Raw genomic sequence first — 22,020 nt, 5'->3', positions numbered from 1 at the left:
AGGAAGCACTTGTGCGCGGAAGTGAGGTGAGGCGCGAGCCGCAACCTTTAAGGGAAAAAGGAAGTGCTTGGGCGTCGCAGGGCCGGAGGCGCGGGGATAGGTAGGTAAGGGCGCGGCGCGGCAGTTTGGCGGGCCTGGGCTGCGGGAGCTACGGCGGGCGGGAGCCCGGGGCCCGTGTCGTCACAACGTGGCACTCGCCGGCCCGGCGGGCAACAGGGCTGGCAGAAGGCGGACGGCGGCCTTGCCCCCACGGTAATCGGTTTTCTCCCGTCGTCTCTTCTGCAGAAGGAGCACCATGTCCGCGGAAGTCCCCGAGGCAGCGTCGGCCGAGGAGCAAAAGGTTCGTGTGCGGGATGGCCCGGCGTGCCCGCAGGACCGGGAGTGGCGGGAGCCTTGGCTGGCGGGCCTGCGGGAGCGCGGCCTGAGGGAGGCCGGCCTGGAGCCCTCCGCTGGCGTCACCTCACACGGCGATGACTCCTCCAGCAACCAGGGCCCGGGCGGGTTGAACACCTAACGTTTCTCTCCGGTGCCTCGGGGTGTCACCTAAGTATACCAGAAAGCTAGGACTCATGCTAGGCCCATGCTAGGACTCCCAAGTTTTATAGTGAGCTTTTATTTGCTTAGGAAGTGGTATTCCCCTCCCCAGAAGCGCTTGGACCACTTGTAAGTTTGCAGATAACTCTTAACGCGGTGTCTCCTCCATTCAGGCGGCGATGCAGATCTAGATTAAGATTGTGAGCCGTGTGACCCCATGATCTTTTCCTGTAAACCCTTGGGCTTCAGTTTTCTCTTCGGTAAAGTCTCGGTAATAGCGCCTACTTCCCAAGACGGCTGTGAGGCCCAAATGAGATAATGTAAACCCAGCACAGCCTTTGCTCACCAGCTGGTGGGGTTTGCAGGTGGTACTTGACTAAAATTCGAAAATCAGAGTTCTACAAATCTTCACTAACTTAATCAGCTGGTTCTCGAGACATCGGGATATTTGTATTTCTCTGATGAAGAAAAACGTGCTAGCAATATGTCTATGAGTATGAGGCCAGGCCTAGTGCCTGCCCGTTCCATCATAATGATTCTGATGCCTTGCCTTCCTGGGTACATGGAGTCAGCTGAGAAAGGAGAAAAGCTCTTGGTCTCATCTCTCAAATTGTTTATGGAGAGTTCCCAGCATTTTCTTTTCTTTTTCTTTTTTTTTTTTTTAAATCAAACTGCGACTTTAATCCCAGCAGTCGGCCAGAAGCAGGTGGATATTTGTGATTTCCAGGCCACCTGGAGCTACATGGTGAGACCCTGTCTCAAAATTAACTAATTGATGAATTGGAAATTAATGCCAAACTGCTTTACTGCAGCTGGGATTTGGTTTAATATTTAAAGCAAATATTACAAGCAGTAATGTTTGTTACCGCTTATACTTAATGTTACACTGTAGGATAGCGTACCTTGCTCATTCCATATGTTAATCATGTTAACTTTTCCTCTATTATTCCTTCCATTGTGATAATTCCGTTCTGATAGCGATTGTAAGTTAACCGGTGAAAAGAAGGAAAACAGGGATAATGGAAACAGTAGAAAGTAACCACGTTATTTGGTCATATACTTTGCAAGAAGAAAGATTACTGCCTTCATTTCTTTCTTCAGTAAGGCAACCTAGGCAAGGGTTTTACCACTGAGCTCTATTCCTGGGGTCCCCCTCTGTTTTCATGAGAGCAACAAGAGAAAGAAAGTAAGTGTGTGCACAGCCAGCACTTTCTAACTGTGCACCCAACCCTTACCTTGTCTTTGTGAGACAAGGGTTAGTGTAGCTCCGGCGAGCTAGAGAGGATGGCCCTGAAACTATTGCTCCATTCCCTGCTGGCCCACACCTTGTTTTCAGTTTTATGATGATTTCACCAAGTTGCCCAGGCTGGTCTTGTACGCACTTTGTACTCAAGGCAGGCCTTGAATTTTGTGATGCGCTAGGCTCAGACACCAAGGGGCTCAGGTTACAAGCCTGTGCCATGAGGCCCAGCTGAGCAATACATTTTTGCAGCAAAAAAAAAAGGGGGGGGGGCATACAGTTGCAGTCCTAGAAATAATCTTAAACATTACCTGTTAATATTGTAAACTTTTTGGTTTGTAATTGCTTTGGATTTAGGAACTCAAAGCCCATGTTGATCTTGTCTTGAATACACTGAAATGCAGCTCATTTTTAACTTAATACATCATAATGTGGTAGGTAATTTTCTTTTTTGAAATTTTATTGTGTGTTGGAGTGGTGTTTGTATAGAGATCAGAAAACAGCCTGCAGGAGTCTGTTTTTCTCCTACCTTGAGAGTTCCTGGCTTATAAGAATTGCCAGCTAGAGCTCTTATCCACTGAGCCATCTTCCTGGCCCCTGTTTGTTTTTTTTTTTAGGCAGGGTCTCTGTAGCCCTGGCTGGCCTTTAACTTAAGTGTTCCTCTGGCCTTAAACCCCTCAAGTTCAAGGGTTATAGTCCAGCTGCCACCATACCCAGCTAAAATGATTTTGGGTAACAAGATTTGTTAATATGTTGCCAAAGTTTGAAGTATTGATTTCTAGAGTATAAATACTTTTGGTTAAAATAGCATAATACAGGACTGGAGAAATGTCTCAGTGGTTAAAAGAGTGCTGTCTGCTTTTCCAGAGGACCCGGGTTCAATTCCCAGAACAATTCTCTGTAACACCAGGACATGAGTGCATGCAAAAACATCAATGTACATAAATAAAATTAAGTTACTGTAAAAAAAAAATAGCCCAATACAATACCTACTATCAGGGATAACTTTCACTGTTTTCTCTTTATGATTTTTTTCCTCTTTAAGCATATTTATTTTAGGTCTGTTTTGTTTTTAGCTGCTGTCATTGATATAAATTACAGGGTGTTGGCAATGTAATGTCCTGTTTTGATGTGAAGATTGGCTGTACATTTTAAGTGCCTGTGTCATGGACTGTGTCCTTAAACAGGATGAAAATGTGCAAAGTCACTTCTATGTTCCTATGAGCCAAATCACCTGTTTCTTCTATTGGAAAGAACAGTTACATGACCTAAAAAGTTGATTGTTGTCTCTGTACCCAATTGACCTTTCATTTAAGGCCAAAATATTCAGCTAAAAATACTTTTAAGGTTTTATAGTAGGTTAGCTTGTTGCCTCTAAAAGTTTAAGATAGTTAGACCCTGTATTTCTAGCCCTTATGAATGGTGTACACTCAGGTTTTAAGAGAAGAAATCCACAGGCCAATGGAAATAAGAATAAATAGCAATTTTTTTTTAAAAGAGAAGGAAATCAGATAGGCCTCTATTTTTAATTGGGATATTAGTTAAATGTGTGTGTGAGCATAAAAGTACACAGATATCAGTCTGTTTAATTTGTACCAATTTTAAACAAATACAAAGCTGATCTATAAGTTATTCTTGTAGCTGGTATTGTGCTGAAATTAAATAATATATTGAGAAATGGTAGCAGCTGTTTAAAGTTAACTATCCCGTAGACCATGTGATGACTAAGTTATCCTTTCAACGTAAGCTATGAGGTCATTTAACTATTTAGACTTGAAGATAATATTTTAAAAATTAGTTCTAAGCAGGTCATGGTGACATATACCTTTAATCCCAGCGCTTGGGAGGCGGGGGCCAGCCTGGTCTACAAATTGAGTACAGGACAACCTGTTTCTGTTACACAAAGAAACCCTGTCTCAAAAAAACAAAACAAAAAAAAAAAAAATGAAAAAAATAGTTTTAGCCAGGCACCCAATAATTCCACCAGTCAGGGGAGGCAGAAGCTATGTGAGTTCAGGACCAGCCTGAGCTACATAACCCAATATAATAGAATGAGCACATGGTGACACAGTATAAAAACCTTAGCTTTGACCTACTTTAAAAATATGAACACAGCTAAATAATGTTGTGTATATGTGTGCTGTGGTTTAGGTTGTTGGGTTTCGTCTTTTTGTTTTATTTTCAGGATGTCATTAGCAAGTTTTCTAGAGGTTATTTTAATCAAACCAAGTGTCGTAGGAAGACTAACTGAAGTAGAGCTTTCAGTTGAAATACTGTGTTAAAAGAACACCTGGCTGGAGAGAGAGCACTGGCTGCTCCTCAGAAGATCTGATTCAATTCCCACCATCTACATGGTGGCTCACTACTGTCTATAAATGAGTAGTATACAGACATACATGCAGACAAAACACACAAACTTAAAAATTATATTGAAAAAAAAGATATGGGTGGAGCATGGTGGCCTACACCTTGAATCTCAGCAGTCTAGAGTTCAAGGTCAGCCTGGTCTATATTGTGAGTTTTAGAACTGCCAGGGCTATCTGGAGAGAAAGGGGGAGAGAGGGAGAACAGTTTAAAAGTTAAAATCAGCAACAACAAAAAAAGACAAGCCTGGTACTTTTGTGTATTGTGGAAGAGGAAGGGAACTGTTAAATACAATGTTTCAGTGTGAAACCTCTAGTCATGTCTAGTTCCTTTCTGACTGCAAATTCTCTCAAAGGTGCCCATAGGTAGGTGGTACTGGGTGACCTTGGACTGTCCTGCCTGAGAGTAAGTTTATCTGCCCCGATTATCTGTCACAGGATGAAGTCCAAGCTCACCAGCTTGGTGTTCAGCCTCCTTTTATCACATTCTCTTTCTTCATCTCCCATAAGTCCTCCTCTTGCCTATATTGTCTGTTCTGTTCTCGATGCCTCCTTCATCCCCAGATAAAACCTGCTTGCCCAAGGTTTTGTGTATCTGAATCCTACATGCTTTTTTCTTTAATCAGAATTATGCTTGTTTACATGTAACAGGAAAATGAAATTAGTGGTAGATTAAACAAGATAGAAGTTAGTTATTTTCTCCCTTGGCAATGCTGCACAAAAGAAAGTCAGCCCAGGACTGGGAGAATGGCTGTAAGGTTTCCAGGATGTTATGTGTCCTTTGTTGCTGTCCACCATTCTTAGCACCTCAGGTCTTAATGTACTATGGCTGCCCCAGTTTAAGACATCTTAAGCTCATTAAACCCTGAGAATGGCCATAAAGGGCAAAATGAAAAACCTGTATTTTCTCCCTCACAGAAGGTTTCTTAAGTCTTACACATGCATCTGGTTGGTTGTTTGTTTTAATGTGTATAGGTGTTTTGCTTGCATATATGTCTGTACATGTTTGTTGCTTGCTGCCCTGGAAAATCAAAAGAGGGCATCAGATCCACTGGGTCTGGAGTTACAGATAGTTGTGAGCCACCATGTGGTGCTGGAAGTTGAATCCAGGTCCTCCAGAAGAGCAGTCATTGGTTTTAACCACTGAGCAATCTCTTCAGCCCCACTCTTGTATCTAATGACAAAAGTTGCCCAATACATTTTTCTGAACATCCCTAATCATGTGCATCACATGACTGTTTCCATACATCAGTATTAACAGTAGATACAAATTCCTTTTTTTCCCCAGCTTTTTAAAACTTAGTAGTAAATCTTGGTATTTTCTGGAGATATTTTTTGTTATTCCTTTCTTCACTGGTAGGCTAAATAATGCTCTTTCTTTCTATTCAGACAGATTTCTCTTTCTTTGATTTGCTCAGCAGGGTCTTTTATTCCAGACTGGCCTTGAACTCAGTGGGTGAGTTTGAACTTATCCTACTACATCCACCTCCTGAATGCTGGGATTACAGTTATGTTCCCATCTTGTACTAGGGATAAAACCCAGGGCCTTAATGCATGTTAGGTAGGTGCTCTGCCACAGAGTTCCATCTCCAGCCCTACCAACTTGTTAGGTTTGCTTCTGTTGTTTAAGATTTGTACTTTAAAACTTACATTCCTGAACCTAATGGTTCTCCTGCATCAAATATTCTCAAGCTGATGGTAAACCTACCTGTGTAGAAAATCACTTGCTTTTATGAAAACAGTTGAAGGACAATGTGTTGATTCTGGAGACTTACATACTGTCCTTAAATGCCAAGCACTGGCAAATAGTAAGAACTTACAGGACAAAAAAAAATGATTTTCTATAAGTTGGTAACAGTAGTTGAACCTTCCTAATAATATCTTAAAAAGTCTATCGGCCTTTGTTAACTCTACTTACTCATCAGTGCACGAGTGACCATACTGCTCTGCAGGCAGAACTTACTTGAATGCTCTGGTTTTACTGTCGGTGCTAAGTAACTGAGCCACAGGCTAGGAAATGATGGCATTCTGACAAAATTATTAGCTTATTAGAATATAAAATAATGATTTAGGGTTTTTTCCAGGACTAGGGATTTAAACCTAGGGCATATTGTGCACATGTGAAGCAAGCACTGTACTGAGCTACATCCTCAGACCTGATACTTTTTCAAAGGTCTTTTGGTATTGTTGGTGCTGGTCTATTGAACCCAGAACCTTACGAACTTTAGATTGTGCTTTGCTGCTGAACTCCAGCTCCTAAATGTTTCTGTGTATGTAATCATAGCTAATACCCTAGTAACAGTGAGTTTATAATTGTTCTAATAGTAAAACTCACAGAAATACATGTGTTAATCTTAGTTCAGGATTACATTTGATGAGGATTAGATTCTGTTTTATGTGTTGACTATAGGAAGACAGTTGATGCCCTTCCCATCATTATTTGCTAAGAAACCACTTAGGTATATAACTATACTTTATTTTCATCATATATTGCTAAAATATAGAAACCTGTGATACAAGAGTATTTAAAGAGTAAAATTTCAAAGTCGGATGTGAATTTTTTAAAACTTTTTCTTCCTGAGTTTGACATTTCTTTTTAAGCTTTTTATTAACTTTTATTTTGTTTAATTGGTGTGAGTTGTGTGTGTTCTTGCCCATATACCATGATGTCTATGTGCTGAATAGGGAACAGCTTGTGGGAGTCTGTTGTTTCCTCTTACTATCTGGGACCCAGGGATCAAACTCAGGTCCTTAGGCTTGGTGACAGCTGGGCCTTTACTTTTGGTGGGCTTGAGGGGCTTGGTTTGGTTACTTGTTTGTTTGGTTTTCGAGACAAGGATTTTTCTCTCTAACCTTTCTGTCTGGAACTTGCTCTGTAGACCAGCCTGACCTCAAACTCAAGAGAGCCACCTGCCTCTGCCTCCTGAGGGCTGATATTAAAGGCTTTCCTACCAAGTCTGCCCAGCTAGCCTTTAACTCACAAAGATCCACCTGCCTCTGCCTCCCAGAGTGCTGGGATTATACAGGTGTGTGCTACCAGGCCCCACTTCTGTCTGGCTTCTTTTACTATTTTTTTTTTTTTTAAACCTAGTTTTAGATATTGAATCGTATCCTTGAACTTCTGATCATCTTGCCTCCACTTCATACATGTTGGGGGTAGAGATATATGCCCATCTTTTAATTTTTCATAGCTTAAAAGTTTATTTTGTAGTCCTGGCTGGCCTAGAAATCACTAGGATACCCAACTGGCCTCGAACTTGTAATCTTGCCTGGAATTTTGGGACTGCCTGGCTGTTACCTTTTGTTGCTCTACAATTTTGTCTTCACTGATTTCTTCCTTTTTTTCCCTTTTTAATTAGTTTCTTTGCTTTTTGTCTTCTCCCCACCCCATTCTGTGGATTAAACTCGGGTCTTCTGCGTTCCAAGGAACTGATCTACCACTAAATTAATTCTACACACACACAAGCTTTGTAAGACTTCCTTTTGTTTTGTTTTTGAGGCTGGATATCGCTGCCCAGGCAGTCTCTGAACTCACCATGAATATGTTCCTGAATGCTAGAAATGTAGTCATACATAATCACACCTGATCAGATCTTTCTTCCCCCTGCCCCTTCTTTAAATAATTTAGCAGGTACTGGTGAGATGGCTTGGAGTGTTAAGGTTCTTGCCTCCAAGCCTGACAACTTGAATTTGATCTCCAGATCCCACATGGTGGAATGAAAGGACCAACTCGTACAAGTTATCCTCTGACTTCCACGCACATTGTTCTGACACGCACATCCCCGCACAGAAAATACAGTCATAAATAAATGTAAGAACAATTACTGGGATCTTTTGTTTTTTAATAAAACCAAGTACTTATAAAGTAAAATAAATAAGTATAAATAAATGCTTTCTGCTTTGGGGAGGGGCACAATTAGGTCTCAGTAAATTTATCCAGGCTGACCCTCTTCAGTCATCTCACTAGATGTATCTGCCACCACACCCAGCTAATGGTGTCTGCCTGGTACATACATGTGCTACTCTCAAGCCTTTTTCCCCCTTTGCCTAACAAGTTGATAGCTGCTCACATGGATTAATTTAAGAGAGACCAGAGTTCCTAGTAGCTGCCTAAATTCAGACAGAAATTATCCTTGCAGCAGCAGAGTGCATGATAACCAGGAGAACAGGCTTTTCTGCCCCTGACACTGCTCCTAGTTGAATTGGCAGGAATCATCACCTAAGCCTTGCTGCCATGCCAATCACCTCCAGTGGAGAGATTCCCAAGCCCAGGCTTTCACTCTGGTTAGTGCATAATCTAGGTAAAATGGCTGTGTTTCTGAGTGGGCTTCTGGTTAGGTTTTCTTCAAGGACAAAACAACAGTGATTGTTTTTGAACCCTGTTGGGGTACTGTGACCTACCTGCAAGGATCAGGTGCCTGGGTATAGGTTATACAGCATGGGCTTGTACCTTAGCGTGGGGACTAGTAAGTAGTCCTGTCCCTATCCATCCTGTGTCTACCATGGGAGCTACACAGAGAGCAGGGCCTCTATTTGTTTTGTTTTGCTTGCTTGCTTTTTGAGATAGGGTTTCTCTGTGTAGCCCTAGGTAGACCAGGCTGGCCTCAAACTCAGAGATTTGCCTGCTTCTGCCTCCTGAGTGCTGTGATGAAAGGCATGTACCACTTAAAGGGCAACATGAGTCAATGCTTTTATAGCCAGGAAGCAGAGATGAGTGTTGGTGTTCTTCCTTCCCTCGCCCCCCAATACTTTGAGTGTGTGTGTGTGTGTTTTGCATGTGCGTGTGAGCTCCTGTGAGTCCATGTGTTGTGTTTTGAGTGCATATATGAAGGCCAGAAGAGAGTATCACATCCCTTGGAACTGGAGTGACAAGTGTTTGCTGCATGTGCTTTATTACATGGGTATTAGGATCCAAACTGCAGTATTCACGGATGTACAACTTCTCTTAAACCAATTAGCCATCTCAGTCTTATTTTCTCCTTTTTTTAAATACAGCCTAGGACCCCAGCCTATAAAATGATACTGGTAACATCTAGGGTAGTTCATCCATCTACAAACTCCCTTACAGATGTGCCTAGAGATTCTGTTCCTGTCAGAGTTTGACAGTCAGTATAAGCCATCATGACTTCAAAACATTTAAATTCTAAGAATACTGTCCTGTTACGTGTTTTTCTTTTTTTATCTCATTTTGTTTTTTGCAGTACTTGAAATTGAACCTGGGTCCCTGCTCATTCTTGGCAAGTGTTCCACACTGAGCCACACCCAGCCCTTTATTGTTGCCTGCCCTCCCTTCCTCTCATGCTGAAGTTGTGAGCACAGGCCCTCAGTGCTGTCTGACACAGGCTACATACATGGTCCTGTATCTTTTTACCCTTTGCAAAAGACATCCAGGGTATAGTATTTAATGTATGAATATATAACCTATTTTTGTTTGTTTGTTTTCTAGTTCCCTCTCTTTATGACAAAGCTCTTTTTTTTTTTTCTTCCCAGTTTGCTTTCATTCTTAGCTAAAGTAAATGTTCAGGAACATCTTCGATATCTAAGAACCTGTAACCATAGCAAATTCTGTGTCCTTTTCCATTTTTTAGCATAACTACAGGTAAAATTATTTCACTTGATTTTTTATTAAGCATTGTATGAGGAAGGCAAGAACAAAAGCTATATATTTCAAACAAAAAGGAAATGGCTTGAAGTGCTGGCTCACAAATTCTTGAAAGAACAGAAGGGAAAGAGATGTTTTTAGAGACAGGGATTGAAGAAAGTCAGTGACTGCAGGAGTAAGTCCTGTTTGGAGCATGCCGCTTGTACCCCACTGCCATGTAGCTGCTACAGGAGCCCCTGATTGTCTGTGAGTACTCCACTGTAGGAACTCAGGGCCTTCTGCTCTGTAACATGATCAAGAGAAGAATGGGTTCTTTATCATGCTTTTTCATCTGTGGCTACCATTGGCTGCCTGATAGTAATGTGATTTGGGAAGCATATAGGGAAGAGCAAGAATAGCTGGATGCCAGCAACCATAGTACCCCACCCCATGTTTTGTCTCCATAAGCAAATAAGTATATAGCTGTGCTAGAATGTTAGTGAACGTCCAGCAGTTTACACTTACTTAATGTAAGGTCATAAAATGTCTGCATCTGCAGCAGGTTAATAGAAAGTATTGTGGAAGTCTTGATAGTGCTTAACTGCATTTTAAAATGTAGCTTAGGCCTGTCATTTCCTCTTTCCTTCTCTCATTGAATACAGAACAAAGTTTCAATTCATTTAGGAAATTGTACTAGCAGGAATAAATAATGTGTTACATATTGGCAAGGAAGTTCAATAATTGGAGTTCCTTTCTTCCTCCTTCCTTCAATCTTCCTTCACTTTCCTCTTACCTCATTTCTTTGTTTTGAGATGCAGTCTAATTGGTCTCAAACTCTGGAGCTCCTAGGTTCAAGTACTTACTGAAAGAAGTGTGTTTTCTTTTTGTTTCTTTCATGAGAAAGTGTCTCTGTGTGTAGACGTTTTTCCTGGAACTTACTGTGTAGATCTGACTGGCCTCACTTTTTTGCCTGTGTGAGCATAGCATACATGTGAAGGTTAAGAGGCAACTCTCAGGACTTCGTTCTCTCCACACACCAGCAGAGTCTGAGCTGGAACTCGGGTTGTCAAGTTTATGTAGCAAGTTCCTTTACCTGCTGCACAGTCTTTCTGGCCCAACAAAAGCTAAAAGGTTTGAAAGTTCTGGGACTAAAGGCTAGCAGTTGACTTTGGCTCCTTTTCAATAGCATTTCCAGAAAGGGCTAACTGGACAGGAAAGCCCAAGAATAGTAGGGCCTTCCATCCAGTTTTGCTTTGAAATTTAGCTCTTAGAATACTGATGGCTTGCAGTAGATTTGTATAGTGAAGACTGAGCCAGCCACTAGATGTCGCTAAGGTTCTAGCACATCTTCTTATAGTAGACTGCGCACTTTTTTTTTTAATAGTGTTTCCAGCTTTACATAAGTATATTATCTTCATATCTTACCTGGATAATTCTTCGTAAGTCAGAAATCATGTGTAAAATCAGTTTTGAAAAACTTCTTAACTGCCCCAGCAGAGGCAGCTTGATTTCTGTGAGTGCAAGGCTGTGGTCTACATAGTGAGTTTCATGCCTGCCAGACCTACTTAGTGAAACCTTGTCTCAAAGGCAAACAAAAACAAAATCTCCTTAAAGAATGATGATGTTGCAGTTGACTTTTTTTTTTGTCTAGACTTGAGTGTACACTAGAATTGAGTACCAGCTGAGGTAGTGGGCTTGTGAAGACTTAGCTTTTAAATGTGACAGTGATAAGCAGCATGTTGACAAGCTTACAACAGAAAGATACCCAGGATTTGTGTTGTATTGAACTGCTGCATATATCATTCTTGAATGTAAGGACTAGAAAAATAATTATTAGAGTCTTACCTGTGCTGAATAGTCAGGTAAATTTTGTATGGAGCATATGTGTGTATGGCCATAGTAAGAGATTGGAAGTCAGCATAGATACATGAAACTGCAGCCTAAAAAGGGGAAGTAGGACATCTAATGTAGAAAAAGCAGGCTAATGTAAAGAGACTTGAAAACAAAGGCCATCTGACATCTGCACCTTTTCCCTCACACTTCTTCTTATACTGGGGTATAAGGGAGTTGTTGGGTCAAGTGTTGATAATACATAAGGTGAATAGAATGTGTATAAATGTAATTTTGAGGAAAAGATCTATTAAAAAGCATGATGTTAAGAAAAATTCCTAGATAAGCTATTTACTTGCTATATAAGAACATTTGATTTGACATTTATAGATGTAACATTTCTACTGTTTTACTTCATAAATAACCTTAGAGACTCAAAATGTGCCAATGTGTGATGTTGCCACTTCAGAGAAATGACTCCAATAGCTAAAAGTGTCCTTGCCAGATGTCCGGCCTCCCATTACAGGAAACCTATGATTTTTTTGATTCATTGTTCTTGTCACGATATGAAAAATTCTTTCCTGTAAAATAGCATTTTGAAGAATGTGTACTGAATCAAGATAGGTGTTTAAGAAAATACTCTTAAGATAATGAGAGGAGCAGGGCTGTAACCAAGTAGTAGTGTGTTTAACTAGTACTCAAGAGCCCCCAAAAGCACCGGGATAGAGCCATTTAATGACAGTCTTTTCAGAAAGCAGGTTTGGATACCTAAAAGTATGTGATCATTTTGACATAAGAATTTTTCCTTGGTGGTGGTAGGAAATGGGAACTCGCTTTAGGCTGGCCTTGAACTCGCTTTCGTCTTTCTGCCTTAGATTGCTGGGTACTGTGATTATAGTCATGAGCAATCACGCCCAGCCAAAGATGAGGATTGATGAACATATTTTTTTCTATTACAGATATCAAGGTCTTCTGAATTGATTTAGTTAGGAAAATATGCTAGTATTTGGCTGTTAATGTCTAGTAAAGAGTCTAGGAGTTTAAAAACCATACATGATTTTAAACGAATCGGAAATTAAAATCTTTTAGATTTTGATAGTATTAGGAAAATTCTCTAAATATAGACAAAGAACTGAAGAGTTCCATAGAAGGTGACTAACTAAATGTATTATACATGATTGGAAAGTAACTGCAAGCAAGACTTGAGAGCTGAGCTCTCTCGGTATTTTTATCCTGTGTGTGGGGTGTTACACATGCATCACAGCTATAACAGAGCTATCACATGGGACATTTGAGAAAAAGATAGAGGCATCTGAAAGGTTCCTGGGCTTGATTCTTAGTCAGAGGCTGTATTACTTGCTGTTCAACAACGAAAGCCAGAATCTAGATATTAAAAGTTGAATTTTTTTAATAACTTATATTCAAAGTAATTTACTTGAAATTATTTCAGGAAATGGAAGATAAAGTGACTAGTCCAGAGAAAGCTGAAGAAGCTAAGTTAAAAGCAAGGTATCCTCACTTGGGACAAAAGCCTGGCGGTTCTGATTTTTTAAGGAAACGATTGCAGAAAGGGGTAAGTTGTTGAGTATTATCTTCAGATGTTTTCCCTGTGCTGACAACCATGAGGTGAATGTCTGTATTTTTATCTGTACCTCCAGGTGCGTATGCCTGTGTCTGTCTTTGTCAGTATTTTCCATGATTCATACCAAGAATATTATAAAAATAAGCATTTATAATGTTTTAAATTCAAGTGTGTAGCATAGTACAGATGATAACTTAAAAAAATTCTTGTAAACTACCACCTTCATTTAATACTGACATTTTGTCATCTTTGTCAGAATGTAAATGTAGATATAATTCAAGCCTACCCTCTATTTTCTGTGTGGCCCCTGTCCCTTTTCTCTTCTTAGTATTGAAATAGTAGCACTAATTGATATTTTAAAAATATTCTCCCACTCCTTTTTTCTGCTTGAAAAAAATGTAGAAAATTAGAGTTAAAATACATTTGAATTGTTTATCATACAGGGATCAGAGAATGGTGAAGTATATGTGAAAGACAATTCCTTACTGTATAAGATCCTAAATTATGATTATGTTTAAATAAATACCTTAAGTTTTATAACATTAAAAAATGAAAGGATTAATATCTTTTAAATATAAGGAAATTATATTAAGTATAGAAAAATACATAATTTCTATTCTGTAAAACAGATTCTACTCAGGAAATTATTCCATAAATCAGAGACCTTAAAAAACAGTAGCATAATGCTAAATAGAGAAATTTAACAGAGCAACTATAACTGTTACAACAAAGGCTTTACATCCATGATAGAAATCAGTGAAATTTAAATTTCATCATACTAAATTCAACCAAAGTGGAAAATATTTAGAATAATTCCTATTGGTGATACTGAAATTAAGTGTAATGTATTAGTTGTTTTATATAAACATTAAAATCATTACTCTTAATTTTGAAACTATTTTATGTAAGATTCATGGAATTATTCAATTCTTTGACTAATCCCTTATAATGAAGGTAAGGCTATAATTTGGTATGAGAAAAAAAAAAAACCTTCAAATTTGAAGCTTTTTCCCTCGTAAAGCTTTTACTATAATTAGAAGCCACATCAATGTTCAACATCAGAGAAAAAGTAAGTTATAATGAGTCAACAAAATAGATAATGTGGTATTTAAAACCATGAGTATGAGGACCGCGCAGTGAATGAGTAGAAATATCAAAGAGAGCTTGCGCTCATCAGGAATCTAGGGGCAGGTGTGTGGAATGTGCATGTACTCTTTACTTTTAGACTATAGCATTAGGTATATTTTAGCTATGACATAATCATGTATAATCCCTGGGCATCAGATTTGTATTTGCACTTGGCTGGTTATTAGTATTTAGGAAATGGTTTCCACATAGCAGAATTAATGTATCTTAAAGTTCTAAATGGTTATAAATAAAGCAAATGACACTTGACTCAAATAATTATATAGAATTTGAGATGTGAATGTTTGAATGATTCTGTATTTCCCCAAACTGTATTAGTGAATAAGCTTTTGTTATTGTTCTAGAATATTTTTAAAGTCAGAGTCACAAGGTTCTAGGTCTCAGTTTTTCTTTGTCATAATAGTTAACACGCTAAAAGATTTAGTTTCTGTATTATTTGAGAAGATTGAATTACATTCAGTTACTGTGTTAGGTCTGCCTCATACCCAGGTGGTATTATAAAATTAATCTTATATAATATTTTCACTGGGCTTTTAACAATAAGACCATGTACATGATGAGTTTATAGCCCATCAGAGTCAGAATCACAGCCTGGCCTGTGATTTCCTGTACTTGTGGCTTGTAAAGTACCAAGACTGAGGACCCAGTTCTAGTAGACATGGCTTTAGAATTTCTCATGTTGCGTGATCACATACATATTGTCAGTGTGCTCAGTTTTAGTGGGAAGTCGGGCATGGTATTATGTAATGCCAGCACTTGGGATGAAAAGGCAGGATCAGGAGGTCAAAGTCACCTTCTGTTACATATCAAGTTAGAGTTTAAAGTTACCCTGGGATATATGAGATATTGTCTCAAATAAATAAATGAATGGCTAAATGTATGTGAAGAGAGGCTTTTAAAAGATTGTCTTCTGTATGATCTAAAGTATGTTTTATCAGGCATTAAGGGGTTTCTTTGGCTTGAGACAGGGTCTCATTATAGCTCACACTGGCCTGGAGTTTACTATGTAGCCCAAGCTGTCCTCAAACTTGTACTGATATTCCTGCTGTACAAAGACTCCAAACGTGAGGATTGTAGGGAGTAATCATAGGGGGTTTTGGTTTGGTTTGATTTTTTTTTTTTTTTGTAAAGTCATGAAGTTTAGAAATTGCTAGATAGCTAATACCACTGCTAGACTGTGTCCTTTGGACCCTGATCTGATAAACATCTGTCTGCTTTGCCCACACCACCTGTGGTTGCTCTGATAGATAGGTTTGTCACAGCTATTTTTTTTTTTTTTTTTTTTTTTTTTTTTTTTTTTTGCTCAGGCTCTGGGTTTCACTGTCTTGTGATAACATTCCTTTTGTTCATTTTCTGTAGAGATTTTTGTTGTTTTGTGGGCAGTTCTAACTACCAAGCAGTGATTTTTTTTTTAATATAAGTTTAAATTCTAGCCACAGTAAAATTTAATTATTTTTCTTTTCAGCAGAAGATATCAATATGCAATTAACTAAGATCCTTTTATGATTAATTTTTTTCTTAGTAAAATAGTTCTAGTTACAAACTGAGTTTTATTAAATCAAAGGAAATTGTACCAATCTTAGGCCTGCAAGATGACAGAGGGTAAAGGCTCTTGTTGTCAAGCCTGGCAGCCTTAGTTCAGTCCCCAGGACTCAGGAGATGGAAGGAGGGAACCATTGTCTGAAAGTTGCCCTCTGCACACATGCTCTGGCACACATAACCACTAAATGAATGAAAAAAAAATTTTTTTTTTTTAGTTTGCACAGTGTTAAATTTCTTACTGTGAACGTACATTATGTAGTGTAAGTAAGAAATTTGCCAGGCTGCTTTGTTGTCCAGGTGCCAGCCAGTAAAAGCAGCAGTGCTCCATTTTCCTTTTTAAAGGCAAGCCTGAATGTCTGTTCTCCTGCCTCTGCTTCCTGAGTGCTGGAATTCTAGGTGTGCCACACATACTCAGATATAGGCAGATTCTTGATTTTGGGGGCATCAGAATTTTCTGCCCATTTTACAGCAACCTCAGAAGTACATGGACCACATTTCATACTGCTCCATATGAAACTTGTACACTGCTATCTGAAAAGTAGTTTTTAATCATAGACCAGATAGGCCAGGTCTATCTTGTCAAAGAATAGTCAGGAGGAGCCACCTAGTGAGCCTGTTCCCTAGACCATTCAGGAGCCCTATACTAAGCTGACTCCCAGCTACTTTATTTTACCACATGGGTGTTTCCAAAGTGAGAATTTTTTTCTGCTCATTAGTTATGCAGACCCTCACTGCAGTATTTTCTTTTGCCAAACCCAGACTTTAGTGACCACAGCATCTGTGATGTTAAAAGTTGTTTTGATGGTTGATTTACTCTATCATTTTTTTTTATCTTTTGCTAGCTCTTGATACATCAGCTTATAAATAGCAGAGATCCAATAAAAAATAAGCTAAACATGATGGATATAAGCCAGAATTAAGGCAGATTCATCTGGTTTTGCTTATAGACTATCCTGCTCTTAAACTATCATCACAATTATTTTTTTTTAGTAACTTATTTTATATACATTAGTGTTTTGCCTACATGTATGCCAGTGTGAAGGTGTCAGATCCCTGGAACTGGAATTATAAGTAGTTGTAAGCTGTAATATGGGTGCAGGGAATTGAACCCAGGTCCTCTGGAAGAGCAGCCAGCGCTTTTAACCACTCAGTCATCTCTCCAGCCCCACTCTTTTATCCGAATGTTAGAGAGTGATGTTGTCTTTATTCTTCCAACAAAAGTCAGTCTACTGGTAACAAAGAACTTTTAAACTATAATCCATTTTTTTTTTGTTTTTGTTTGCAGCAAAAGTATTTTGATTCTGGGGATTACAACATGGCAAAAGCAAAGATGAAGAATAAGCAGCTTCCTGCTGCAGCCCCGGATAAGACAGAGGTCACTGGTGACCACATTCCCACTCCACAGGACCTTCCTCAGCGGAAACCATCCCTGGTTGCTAGCAAGCTGGCTGGCTGATTAAAAGAACTGAACTGCATGAGTCTTCTAATGTCCTTTATTTCTCCTTATTGCGTTACTTATCCACTTTCTGTTTCCTTTCCACTCACTATGTCATTTGAGACTGACAGCTTTGCAGGTAGTGGTAGTGTGTGCTACTGTTGTAAGGGAGCATACATGTGTAGAGGTTTTGGTTAGTTTTACAGTGCACTGATACAGAGGACATGTAACAGCAACATAAGTAATTGACGTGACAATAATTGTACATATATGGCCTAACTGTTGTAGGGCTGGCTTCAACAAGTAGCAAGCAAGTTTTACAGCTTGAATGCTTTTTTGGCTTTTCTTACTTCCTCATAGTTACAGCTTTATATGTTACTCTTATTTAATAGAACCTCTGTTGTATTGATTTCTTCTGTATTTTCCTTTTGAATTTTGTAAGACAAGTTTAAGATCACAAGTTGGAAGACAAGTCACATAATTCAAACACAAGTTAATGGGCTGCAAAAGATTTGAATAACTGCTTGGACTTGACGGCCTTAAACCTGCTGTTCCAGCTGTAACAAGAGCATCTTACCTGGGCGATATTTGCCCATTCTGGTGTGGTTTGTGTGACTCCAGTGCTTACCAGCTGTCATTGAAGCTAGTACTCTTCCTCGGTTCTACAGTGTGGGGACAGCTTTCTTTGTTGAAGACATGAATGGGTGTGCATGTGCACTGACTATTGCATTCACTTTTGTGCCATTTTTGTAAATACAATAGTTTTGCACAACCTTTTACAAATGTCTGTATTAATTTCATCATATTAGAAAGTAGAAAATGTGCCAACCAGAAGCACAAGAATTCCTACACAAATCTGCCTGCCATTACTGCTTTTTTATAAGAATAGTTTACAATCTTAAGCTTATTAGAAAACCAAACTGAAATATACTCAGCCTGCTACAGAGTTAAGCTTTTCATTTGTTACTAATATTCATGACTTTCAGTGGCCTTGTACAAATATGATATGTTGCTTAGGCATATCTTTTGTTCTATGCAGAACATTTCATTTTGACTTTTACAGAAACCATCTAATCGATATAAACTTTCTTACTGTAGAAACTTTTTACTTCCACACTCAAGTTTGGGGACACTAAAGTAAAAGCCTTGCATTCTCTGCCTTCTGTTTCTTCTCAGCCCCTATCTTCTCTTTACTTTGCTTCTGTGACTCGTATTGGGCTGTTCCATTTATATAAAAGCATAATGTATCTTATCTTTACTTTTTAAACTTGCTAAAATAAAAGGACTTTTGTGGGGGGTTTTGTTATGCTGAGGATCAAACCACTGTCTCATGTGTGCTTAGCAAGCACTGTACCTACCACAAAACTACACTCTTATCCCTAAGGGAACTTTATAATGAAGCAAGTAGTTGAAAAGTTTGGTCTAGGAAACTATGTCAAAATAGGCTGAAATCTGGTGAATAATGATGAACTAGGAGAATTGGGCTTGTAACAATTAGAGGGATTTATATGATAGGCAAAACATTCAGATTAAAATATTTAGGTCATGTCCGATGCATGGCATTTTAATAAAATAGCAGTTTAGTTTTACTTAGACATTAGCACTTTATTGGGACACATTTACTGTTAGCGCTCCCCCTCTCACCCTCCAGGATGTCGAGCTGTAGCATGTTAAGCAGTAGCAGCCTGAGCTGATGCAGTTCTTCCTTTTCATCTCGGGCTGGAGGCCCAAGAGGCCTCCGCCTCTGGAATCCAGGCATCATTTGTATTATGGCTACATTTGTAAATCTGCTTTCCTGTGGTTCCACACTAGTGATTGGTCCTGCTTGATTCAACCTGAGGCAGAAAAGCAACACTTTACACTCCATGTTGACAATTTTGCAGCGTAATTCTGTGAGTATATTTGTAATGAGCAGATGGGTTATTTTGTAATGTGTGCAGTTTATCATAGGATTGCTATCTAGTCTTTTTTTACGGATATTTGCAAGCCCATTACTATTAAGTTCAAACACTAGGTAGATGAATCTAAGGGTGACCATGCTTCCTGAACACCAGATTCATAGTCTATGACAAGTGAGTAACACCTGCTGGAGTTTTGTGAAATAGGACACTGATATTTAACCTACCTCAAGACTTGAGGATCTGTGAAATACTAAGTGCCCCAAATAAAAGCAGTCTTTATCAAAAGTAAATTTCCTCACTAAACCAACCTGCCTTCTATAAAGTAGCAGTGCTTAAGTAAAATCTCAGGATTTTCTTCAAGAAAAGACCTGTTAAGGATTTGTACGAATAGCTGCATGGCTTCCATTGGTGCTTGAGAGAGGTTTTACATTTCCTGATTTTTGTTCTGCCTCAAAGTTCAGTTGTAGATATTTTCGCAGGCTCTTTGGTCATCATTTAGTGAAGATTTTGATGAAATGAACTTAATTGTCCATTTCTATGTCAAAGTTGTGTCTGGGGAGTGGCTAATTTTAACGTTAAAGTAAATTGAAATTGATAAAAATACTAAAGGCAAATTGGCTAATGTCTAAATCTGTCTTGTTCAGTGGTTCATAGGAGAAACATCCTGAAGGCTCCATCTGACTTCACAGTTGCAGCTCGTGTCTAGTTGGAATAGCATTTGGATGGATTGGAGGGAACATGTTTGTAGTCTACAAGTTGTTAAAGAATCTTGTACTGCTGCTCTGGAAATAATGTCCAAGCTATTGAAGGCAGTCATGCCAAGGCCACTACTTGTTATTACTTCCATGGTTACAATTAGTTGCTCTTATTACTTGATGTCATCAAAATATACCTCTGAATATGTATTGGTAGTCATTACTAAGTCAGACTTGTATTCTTAATCTGAATATCACAGAGTCTTGTATCAAGCTGAATTATCAGCCTAAACTCTGCTGTAAATTTAGTGTTTGGTCAAAAGCAGGTAGCCTATGGAAAGAGCTGTTCTGAGGAGTTACCAAGGCCTTGTCTGTTTTGGCCTCGTCACACCCCCCAACATTCAAACTCATTGTAACCTAATTCCCTCACCATGTCCAGCCCTTACATGTAAGCACTTATATCTTGTAAAGCACCATCTCCCATCTCAGCACGCACTGCCAGTCTTACCTGGCTTTCTCCAACTTGTTACTGCCACTTTTAGAAACTGGGATCAAAAGAACCTGTGGTGTCTCATCTATAGATAACAATTGGATATTCTTGGTAGTTCCAGCTTTTGAAGTAGGTAGGTCTGTGGGTTTCATTCTATAAATTACTGGTGGTGGTGACACCCATAAATGTATGATCATATAGTGTTTATCAACTAAGCAGCAGTAAAAATAAACATCTAACTCCTTTAGTTCCTTGCCCTCAATTCTGGCACTGCTTCTCCACTGTTTGATATGCAGTAGGACACTGCCTGTATGCAAAGGCCCAACATAAATGCCTTTTCGTGTTAAAGATGTCTGTAGAGTTGGCGGTTAATGCTGAAGTTTGTCAAATAGCCCTTCCAAACTTACATTTGTAAAATACACTCGAAATAAATGGATCTACCTAATTTTTATTGATTTTAATATGCAGTTTTGTCGTTTGTTAATGTTTTTCAGTATGTTTTCTGAAGCTAAGCCACTAGAAGAAATGTCTTGTAGCAGGCCTTGGTAGCACACGTCTTTAATCCCAGCACCGGGTAGGCAGAGGCAGGTAAATATTTGTGAGCTTGAGGCCAGCCAAATCTACAAAGCAAATCCAGGACATCAGGGCTATTAAACAGAGAAACCCTGCCTAAAAAATAACAAAAAAGGGAAAGAAATGACTTGTAATCTTAAAAGTTTGCTCTAGTTTAAATGTGCTAATGAAACCCTGCTGTTTATATCTTGTCTATAAGATGTTCTAGTACAGCAGTATTGAATACAAAAAGATGGACAAAACTTTTCCAAAACAGAAGTTTTGGGAAATCTCCATGGCTGAGGATATATCTTAGTTGGTAGACTGCTTCCTTGACATGCACAAAACCTTGGGTTCAGTTCCTTATACTTTACAGATGGGTCTGGGTACACTTACCCATGATGCCATCAGGAGGCAGGCAGGAGGATCAGGAGTTCAAGATCATACCTGGACACAAAGATACACAGCTTCATAAGGCCTAGGCTTCTAAGAAGTCTAGGAATGAGTTCAACACAACATGAGTGGTAGAGTTTTCAGGTGCTGTTAGAAACCAGTTGTGGCTGGGCATGGTGGCACACACCTGTAATCCCAGCACTTGAGGAAGCAAAGGCAGGCAGATCTCTTAGTTGGAGGCAAGCCTGGTAAGCCAACACTACACAGAGAACCTTGTCTAAAAAAAAAAAGAAACCAGTTGCTGTGAAAGTGGCTGGAAAGAAGAAAAAAGTGCATTTCGAGTGAAAGAAACTTCATTCTCACAAAGGCAAAAAGGCAAGGAGTTGGAGAAAGGATGGTTGGTTGAAAATAGGTGAGCAGCTGTTTTTTTTTTTGTTTTTGTTTTTTTTTGTTTTTGTTTTTTTCTTAAATTTGGCCCTCTCTACACTCATACTAATGGTTCCACCAACTCAGGCTTTCAAGATCCCTGAAGTTATTTATCCTCATTTCTTCCCCTTATTTGTTGTGTCATATCCAAAGCCACTAATGCATTTTCTGTTTTGAGGCAGGTCTCTAGCCCAGGCTGGTTTCAGAATTACTCTGTAGGCCAGCTACATTCAGATATATGGCAACCCTCTTGCCCAGCTTCAAAATGTTGGGATTATAGGCACGACCCAGAATGCTTGACATCACTGCT

At 39.2% G+C, this 22,020-nt stretch overlaps 1 protein-coding gene across 1 annotated transcript; it reads left to right on the top strand.

Annotated features, from left to right (window-relative positions):
• Positions 1 to 77: 77 nt before the first annotated feature.
• Positions 78 to 20,800, top strand: Arpp19 (cAMP regulated phosphoprotein 19). The gene is made up of 4 exons (XM_060384754.1): positions 78 to 104; positions 286 to 340; positions 12,999 to 13,121; positions 17,104 to 20,800. Exons 2-4 carry the CDS (start codon positions 296 to 298, stop codon positions 17,272 to 17,274), a joined length of 339 nt encoding a protein of 112 aa, XP_060240737.1. The 5' UTR covers positions 78 to 104; positions 286 to 295; the 3' UTR covers positions 17,275 to 20,800.
• Positions 20,801 to 22,020: the final 1,220 nt, after the last annotated feature.

The sequence above is a fragment of the Meriones unguiculatus genome, chromosome 6, assembly GCF_030254825.1.
Source record: "Meriones unguiculatus strain TT.TT164.6M chromosome 6, Bangor_MerUng_6.1, whole genome shotgun sequence".
NCBI classification, from domain to species: domain Eukaryota; kingdom Metazoa; phylum Chordata; class Mammalia; order Rodentia; family Muridae; genus Meriones; species Meriones unguiculatus.
This window is presented reverse-complemented; position numbering and strand designations above follow the sequence as displayed.